Below are 9,573 nucleotides of genomic sequence, written 5' to 3' on the forward strand. Positions count from 1 at the left end.
TACCCAATTTGTCTGGTAAAGATGGCATTCAAGCCCTTTACATTGCTACCATCTACTGGATAATAGCAGCAAATGCATGGTCTATTACCTCTCTTCTCCCCCTCTACAGTATATCTCAGCACCACGCTAACTCAAGACTATATACTGTGCACAAATGTCTACTGATTAAGCAGCTTTACCAAACAGCTAATCTAGTTATCAAAGTTGGGAAATTATTGAATGATGACGCTGTGTGAAAAATGAGAACTTTATTACAACACGCAAACACTTTATACCCAGTCAACTTTCAAAGTCTGTAACTTACACAGTTAAATCTTGAAAACCGGCAGCATTTGGATACAAAGTCAGACCAAAGCATTTTAATTTGTCATAACACACCACATGCCCATTAACACCCATCTGGACACGTCACAAAACATTGAATAGATCTGAGCATGCCAGACTCCTGAAACACCCCGATTACTTTGCATAATAATGTACTGTACAAACTTCTATTGCATATTGACGCACCGTACAAAAACGAACAAACCGCTCAAAGTAACAGGAACAAAATATTAACCACGCAGAGCAGATTTAGTGTGATGCAGTGCAAATGGTAGAATTAGACTAACGACTAATTAGACTAACTGAAGGTGTGTGGCGTTCGAGGCTGGGCCACAGAGATTGTCACCAGTTCGGTTCCCAAATATGTAATATAATGTGAAGAGCACGTCGGACTCGTCTGTGCTAAGGCATCCATGACATTTTAAAATGGAAAAAGAAGGCAACGAATGAGCCGGGACTTTTGCTGAGCTGCCGTATAAACACAACACCATGAATCGGGCACTTAATGTAGTCAACTCATGGAACATAAAGTGTTGCCTTCGCAGAGTCAAACAAGCTGCGGATGCAAAACCATGCATATACAAAGAATACAGTATAGAACAACAAAGAGGAAGACATGTTGAAGTTGTTAGTGCCTAGTGAACAGGTAGTGTGCTTGGCGTTTCCAATACGTAGACACCCGTTCGAGTCAATAACCTCTTTAGCTGCCTTTATTAAAGTTGTAAAGAGGTCCAAAAGTGTCATTTAATTGGCCAAATGATAAATAAAAATAAATTAAGGCGAGTGGAACAGAACAATAGGAAAACCCAAAAAGGAAAAAAAGAACTCGAAAACAGTAAATGACCATTTCACTCAAATTGTGTACAAACTATTATGAGAACATGTAATCTGTGTGAAGTTAGCCTTTAACACAACACAAGCTATGCATGAAATTCATCAATCATATGAGTAAAAGCTGTGATCATAACAGCACATAATTAATACAGATTAAAACCCAGAACCTGCATAATTTCCTCACACCTGTTGCTTGAACCCTAAAGAATAATAAGTACTAGAGGCATCTCTCCAAGTGAATACACAGAACCTGAGCCTCCCCATTTGATGTGAACTGGCTCTGAACCCTTTCCAGATGCTGAGTCAGTAGCACATTTAAACTCAGCAGGGATCCAAACAACTGATGTGAAATATTAAATCTAGTCAAACAAAGGCTAGCATGTAATACCATCCACCAAGTTAAAAACAACAACAAAAAAAACCAAAACAATCTACAATAGTTCATGAACAGTTGATTAAAAATCTCGAGGATCACATGCTTAACAGTTCTGCTGAACTGATGTTGTGCCAGATTTTCTGATCTCCCATTAGCTGGCTTATGAATATATTGTACAAACTTAAAAGTATGACACTCGGTAGCGTAAACAGGGCAAATCAAAACTCAAACACAAAGTGGGGGCAAAAAAAATATAAAGGAATAACATATTCACAATTTCTGACATATTTACAAAAGGAAAAAAAGGACTTTGTAGTAAAATTATACATTTAGGAATAGGCCTGTGGCACACCTGGTTCAAAGTCAACACGATGCACATCATTAGTTCATTAGTTCAGCGTCGCGGCCAGAAACCACCTTGTGTATGAGACCAGATTCAGCACACGCACAAGGCAGCGTTGTGGTGCTGTGAAAGGATGCTGCGTTCCTCAGAGGAGCTTCTTTCTCTGCTTTGAGTTTGAAGGGACTGTTCGTTTTCCGTCTCGCCGTGAGGCGTCTTTGGGGACAAACCTTTGTTGGGGGGCCGGCCGAGCCGACGATGAGGACCTTTGAGTTCTGGGGAGACGTGCGAACAGCGGCGAGACCTTTTTATTGGCGGAGGGGAAGTAGCACAGTCCATTTGCGTGGTCGAGTCTTGCTTTTCAAAAACATTGGCTGAATCGTCTGAAGGGGGCAGCGCGTCCCCGACGGAGTCGATGTCGGGTAAGAGCTGTGTGGTCGCACAGAAAGCGGCTTCGTAAAACCCAAATGCCTGCTCCAGAGTTGTGGAACTTTCTTTGAAAGGCGAGGGAACATTCAGTGGTTCACCACTCCACTGAAATAAAGCGAAAATTAAAAAGTTAGCATTATTATTGAGTGATTAAATAGAATTCCAAAAACTAAGTACTTTTATTTTGAAATCCAAACACAGTTGTCAAGAATAAACAAAACAAACAAAAAATTTGCCATTTAATAACTTACGGCTAAAAATGAGATGGACTCATGGAAGCTATATTATATGAATGGAGACATGGAGACAAACTCAGAGATATAAAAATGAATCTACACTGAGTTTTATGTGTATTGCATGCACATGTGATAAATGTGCAAATGATGCAAACAGTAAATATCGATATATGACTGGCATCTGAAAGAATGATAAAGGTGAGTAAATGCAGTCCTAAAAATCCCCGTCTTCCATCTGTCCGCCTAAATAAACTGGTCATCTTTAACAATCATCATCTTCTCTGGAAGTGTAAATATACTCTCCCAATGCCATCTCACAGCGTTAGATGAGCTGCAGTTCAGAGTATGTGTAAAAGCGCTCATATCATAAACTCAATCATCATCAGGGTTACCGTCTTCTTGACTTTAAGGATGCTAAAGGCACTGGCGTCAATAAACACTGAAAAATTTGACATTTTAAATAAGATCTTTGACAGAAACTTGTAACACAATTCCTAGACTGATGCCAGCTGTTGTGCCAGTGCAACCTGGGAATAATCTGAGAACAGCAGCCGTTTCACCGTCTCCCACCACTGGTGCTCATTTGTCAGTAATGTTCTGGTAAATACCAATGAACAGATTTAAATAAACAAAAGCGCTACATTGGAGGTAATAATACCAGTGTTTCAGAACAAATTAGCTTAACTGGTTGTACAGAGATGTAATCATCCTTTGGTCCAAACAGCTGCGTTTTCCTATCAGATTCAGTAAGACCAGCCTGGATCTTGAGAAGGGCAAATCATGGGCTAATCATTTTTGACACATTTTCATTGCTGAGTCAGTCACCTCACTACCACTCCAGGCAAGTCCATCCCTCATGTTCTTCTCCAAATACCTCATCTTCTTCATAAAACATGCCATCCTCATGCTCCGCCTGTTGGGCCCCGAAAACAAAAAGTGATTTGGTAAACCATCGATCTTCTGATGGAAACTGATTGTGTGACCTTTGGCTAATTTCTCTAGGTGTTTACCAATAATCATATTCCAACTGGTGAAAGTATTAAAATGATAATTAAAAAAATGGACTGAAATATATATATATATATATATATAGAGGACAATACAGTGAATAGCCAAAGACAAACACACACTGTGAACACACTGGGTATATGCTTTAATGGAAACAGAGCAAAAGGAAAAGGCTAAAGAAAAGCTAGGGCACTGACCTTTGGGACCTCACATGTGTTATAAGTCGTCCCTGGGCCAGGAACGTGGTCAATTCCTGTAGCCATGTCGACAACAATCTCATCTCGATGCATAGGGATAGGTGGGCCACCGCGTTCCTGTAGGGCTAGGACGATCACTGTCGTATTATCTGCACGGAGCATGCGTTCCTTCCAAAACAACAGAGCTGTGCATCCCAGCCGGCGGGCACAAGACATTCCCTTTGGCCCCTTAATAAATTAAGAGATAAAGAGAATCAATGTTTTCAGGTTTCCAGTGATACCACTTTAATTGAAATTGTGTTTACTTGAGGTGAAAGTGTGAAAATCAATTCAAAACTGCCCCACTCTAATAAGTATAGCAGGCATCTACCTTAAGAAACGTTGTAACCGTTTTAAATTCCAAACCACTATACTGCATGTAAACATAACATTAAACATAACGTAAAAATATTAAAATGGTACTATTACGTACCACCATTTTGTCGTGACTATAACACATATTAACAGCATTCTTGGGTGGCATCATGTTCCACAGTCCATCACTGCCGAGAATAATGTAGCGATGTCGTTTGGGGTCAAGGGTCATCACGGTGGTATCAGGCTCAGGAGAAACCACAAACTCTCCACTGTAGAAATCATAGCTCCAGAGGTCACCTGTCAACACACAAGAAATTATAATTAGTGGGAATAGATTAAAAAAAAAAAAAAAAAGGCCATTACTCACATCGTGCACTTACATTTAAACATCTCATAAATAAAGAGTTAAATTTCTCACCAAGGGATCGGGCTACGGCCAGGAAAGGGATCTGGTCAATGACTGTACTCCTCCTCACAGGGCCATTGTGGGTCAGCCTGGGCCTCTTCCACACAACACGGTTCACCCCAGATTTTTTCATTACACTACAAAAATAAAACAAAGAAACGCTTCAATACAAGATTTTGCTCAAAATCATTGTTATTAATGACACCCGCACGCATCAAGTGAACTGCAGTCATCATTCTACTGCTTGCAGTTAATTGCAGCTTGTGTTCACACAGTAATGATAGATATAATCCTGCACAATGCCAGTTAGGCTGATTTGGGCATGATCAAAAAAAACAAAACACATCTAGTTAGTTCCAAGTTGCTGGCCAAACACCCTCTGACTATTACTGTAGATAGCTATAGATACACCCATCGTCCACTATGTTGGGAACACCTGAGTGTTAATGCAAATATCTAATCAGTCAGTCACATAGTACAAATGCAATATGTTTAAGGCATGTAGACATGCTCAACACGAACTGTTGAATTTCAAACCAAGCTTCAGAATGGGGAAGAAAGGTGATTTAAGTAACTCTGAACGTGGCAGGGGTTCTGAGTATTTCGGGAACTGCTGATCTACTAGGATCACACACACAACTATCTCTAGGGTTTATACAGAGGTTCCTCCCCATAAAAGAAGAAAAAAAATCCAGCAAGCTGCAGTTCACTGGGTCAAAATGCCTTGTTGGTGTCAAAAAAAAGGGCCAAACTGTGTCAAACTAATAGGAAGACAACACTAACTCAGATAACCACTGGTTATAACGAAGGTAGAAAAAGATGATGCAGAAGAGCAGTTCTAAATCGACCACACACTGAACTCTGAAGTAGATGGGCTACAGCATCACAAGACCACACCCAGTGACAGTCCTGTGAGCTAAGAAGCCTCAGGAAACTGAGGCTACAGTTCACTGGGCTCAGCAAAACTGAACAAGAAAAGATTGGAAGAGCCTTGATTTTTCCTGCAACCCATGGATGTTAGGGTCAGAATCTGATGTAAACAACACTAAACCATGGTTTTATCCTGCCTTGTATCAGTGATTCAGGCTGCTGGTGGTGCAATAGTGTGTGGGGGAAGTTTTTGTGGTACACTTTGCGCCCTTTAGTGCCAAGTGAGCATCATTTAAACACCACAGGCAACCTGAATACCGTTGATGAACATGTCCATCCCTTTAGAACAATGTATCTAGATGCTTATGGCTGAATTTGTGATGCTCATCTTGTAAACAAGGACCGAAATGTCTGAGGAATGTTTGGTTGCTGAATCTATACCATGAAGACTTTTTAGTTCTGATGGTGAAAGTGGCTCCAGTCCACTACCAACTAGGTGTACCTAATAGAATGTCTGATTAGTGTAGTCAGTATTATGAGAACTGCCAGCTAAAGTTAGAAAAATTGATTTGAGAAATCCCAAGCTGATGTATCAGTTCAGTCTCAAGAGTTTGGACGAAATAGCCATACCCATTTGGTCTGAAGGGTTACAATAATGTATGTATGTATGTATGTATGTATGTATGTATGTATGTATGTATGTATCTTTATTTATTTCAGACATAATAAAACAAACAAACAAAAAAAAACCAATATATACTCGTCTACATGTATTTTCATTTACGGATACGAATATATGTGTAGATATACACACACACACGTATTTGTACAGACAAACAAGAAAGAAATATAATAACACTATAATAACACAATAACACTGTTTATCGTCTGGTTAATGCAAAGTAATATTATCTACCGGTAATATGCAACCAATGCAAATTGCTCAATAGCTGAAGCAGCAGCTAGCTAGCCTTAGCAGGGTTTCTAAAGTTCCCAATTGAAAAATGCTAAATGGATTCTATTTTATGCTGGGACCAAGCACACTTGGCTATGTTTATTTCATGATTAACGGACTCCTTTTCTGCATTATCATTAGCCAGTTTAGGAACAAGCACAATCAAGACAGCTTTTGAACTTCCACTGAGAAGCCAACCAGCCAACATGTGGCTTAAAGGTATAAGACGCCACCCACTGAGACATTAAAATATTTTCAGACATTGGTAACAAAAGGTGTTTAATACATGGACAAGTTATCCAAAAGACATTTAAGCTTGACAGAAGATCAGCAATGCTGGAACTGAACAAATGCCTGGATTTGAATGGTAAATGGGCTGGTTCTTATATAGTGCTTTTCTACTGTAGCAGACGGGGATAGAACCACTAACCGTCTGATTAGTAGGTGACCTGCTCTACCTCCTGAGCGAGAGCCACCTTACATTTATTATTTGGCTATCTGACAGAGCCTCTAACTCTGTAGTCTTGACAAGTTCCTCACAGAAGAAGTTCTCTGAGGTTCTGTTCATGACTCACCTGCCACCAAGTCGTTCAATCCTTTCCTTCTCTTTAGGAAGTTCAGGTTTATGGTCTTGTGTTACTTCAAGTGCCTGGAGCGTGATGTCAGAGTCATTTTCTTTCACTCCAACCACTACAGCTGAATCCCCTACATGGGCAACATACATGTGAACCCCACGGATGACAATGACACTAGCTGTGGTGCCCGATGTACTGGGCAGCCCGGTAATAGTCTTTGGCCACTCAGCTGTAAGGGGAAAAGAAAAGTCAAATGTAAGTCAGCTTTCTGAGACCACTTAGCAAAAAATCTAGACAAGCGTACCAATATAACAAGAAATGTTACATTAAAAGGTAAGCAGAAGTTACATTAACATTATGAATATGATACTTAGAAACTTACTCCAGACCTATGAAGCATAGAATTATAACGAATGCAAGGATTAACAGTGGATTTCTGTTTGTGTGTTAAATCTATGCCTTAGATAAGTTGTAAATAAAAACCTTAAGCTGATGTAGGTTATGCGGTTGGCTCTACAGAGATTCACAAGTCTGAATGAAGCTTCAGTGAGTTAAAAAGCTGATCCAATAAAGGTGTTAGCACAATCAGAACTAAAGGGAAGTGGTTTTAAATGGTTTTAATTGAGTTCATTGAGTCCCATTATCAATGTTGGTATATGTTTTGTTTGTTTCCCCTAAAGTTGCACTGGAAAATAATGACGTTAAACTCTTCCCAATGGAGCTGCTCCCTGCGTAAGTCGCACGCAAGAGTATTTTTTTTCTTTTTGTTAATATTGTATGATAATAAAAACAGATGCATTGACTGTAAAACAACAAACAAACAGAAAAATACAGGCCTGCTTTTTCCCTGCATCGAAAAACAAAAAAAGAAACTGAATTAGAAATCTAGGCAGAATCACAGTTGGAAAGCTCATATCTAAAACAGCCTACTACATAAAAAGAAAAATTACAAGGTCAGCTTGCATAAGAATGAGAGGCATATGTTCACTTTTGAACCCCGAAATAAAATTTTATAAAAACCTCTACGCTGCCTTATAACCTTTAGGGAAACCACAGGAAACTGTGGATTTTGCATCTTCGTGACCTCTTCTTACAGCACCTACAGGAGGAAATGAAGATCGTGTGTTTGTGTGTGTGTGAGAGAGTGTGTGACTGTGTTTTAAGGGGGGGGGGGGGGGGCACACAGCTGAAAACTGTTTTTTGACTTTGAAAAAAAAATCCAGTCCCATAAAGCTCATCTTACCATATATACTTTAAAACCCGCAGTCCCATGCTATTTGGGAAAGACTGAACATTGACTCGTGGTTAATTGCATTTCATTCCATTTATCAAAAATAATGAAACTATGAATATTATCTCTGAAAAATTATCTCTAAAACAGTATTTTCCCTGCGTTTTAACCATTAATTTATTTGGCGACCGGGCTCAGGGGGTTGGGAAGCGCATCTGTAACCGGAAGGTCGCCGGTTCGATCCCCGGGCTCTCTGTCTTGGTCGTTGTGTCCTTGGGCAAGACACTTTACCCTCCCGCCTACTGGTGTTGGCCAGAGGGGCGATATGGCAGCCTCGCTTCTGTCAGTCGGCCCCAGGGCAGCTGTGGCTACAACTGTAGCTTGCCTCCACCAGTGTGTGAATGTGAGAGTGAATGAATAGTGGCATTGTAAAGCGCTTTGGGTGCCTTGAAAAGCGCTATATAAATCCAATCCATTAATGTCTTTGCATCCTATCATATCTACATCATATTGTGACAGCCTCGAAGGCTGAGTCGAGGTCAGATGACAGCTCGCTGTTAATTGTAACGGGATTGGCCGTCGGGGGAGCCACCAGCAACCAGCTGAGTGGGATGCTGCCTCACGCGACAGCATTTTGCCATCTAAGATGCCGATACTCGTAATTGTTAGATTTTATGCCCGTCGTGCTGCAATAAAGATCACCAGCGAAAAAATATGAGGGAATAAAGTGCAAGTTAGATAACTTGGATGACTCACGTAGCTCTTTCCACATTGCGTGGTGGCAAGCGATGAAGCCTTTCCGTAGAGCGGCACACACTTCACTGTGATCCTTCGACCAAAACCCCCGTTGCCTTTTCAGCAGACCCCACAGATTCTCCCTGGCGAAATGCGCTGCTTCTCGGCCCCCGTGGCCATCGAAGACGGCGAAAAACGCCACGGACCTTCGAGTATCAACTAGATTTTCCGCGTCTTTTTGGTCTGATGTTGGTGCACTGATGTTGTCGCTATTCCCGTCTGATAAACTCTCTGTCCACGCTGCAGTAGCTGGACTCGACTCGGCGGAAACCTCGTGTCCGTGGGTCTCACTCTGAGTCTGTTTGATAGCTTCACTTTCCGCTTTCCCCGGTCCCCCGTGTCTCTGAGAATTTGGATAATCTTCGGCTGGCGTCGGCGTCGGCTCGTACTCGAGTCTTATCTCGACAACATCCTCCATGTATTTTCTCCCTCCTTGCTCGGAAAATGCACTCATACGGAATATCATTGCGTCGTCCATGACTGTGAACTCCGTGTGGCACGTACCTAAGCAATAAAAGGCTGCATGTAGTTGCTAACTGCAGCTCCAAGCTAAAATTTTAAACCGATTTTGCCGCGATTGTGTAGCCGAAGGCTTCCTGCCTTTTTTGTTTATCTTCTCAGCTACGTCCCGCTGTACGTA

At 41.1% G+C, this 9,573-nt stretch overlaps 1 protein-coding gene across 1 annotated transcript; it reads right to left on the bottom strand.

Annotated features, from left to right (window-relative positions):
- Window positions 1-233: 233 nt before the first annotated feature.
- LOC146660333 (protein phosphatase 1D-like) lies at window positions 234-9,573 on the bottom strand. The gene is made up of 6 exons (XM_085420148.1): window positions 8,895-9,573; window positions 6,908-7,136; window positions 4,520-4,644; window positions 4,217-4,398; window positions 3,745-3,972; window positions 234-2,408 (listed from the first exon to the last, which is right to left on the bottom strand). Exons 1-6 carry the CDS (start codon window positions 9,409-9,411, stop codon window positions 1,971-1,973), a joined length of 1,719 nt encoding a protein of 572 aa, XP_085276274.1. The 5' UTR covers window positions 9,412-9,573; the 3' UTR covers window positions 234-1,970.

This window comes from Rhamphochromis longiceps, linkage group LG10 (genome assembly GCF_057381845.1).
Source record: "Rhamphochromis longiceps isolate RC_006_pf linkage group LG10, R_longiceps_female_GT1.1, whole genome shotgun sequence".
NCBI classification, from domain to species: Eukaryota; Metazoa; Chordata; class Actinopteri; order Cichliformes; family Cichlidae; genus Rhamphochromis; species Rhamphochromis longiceps.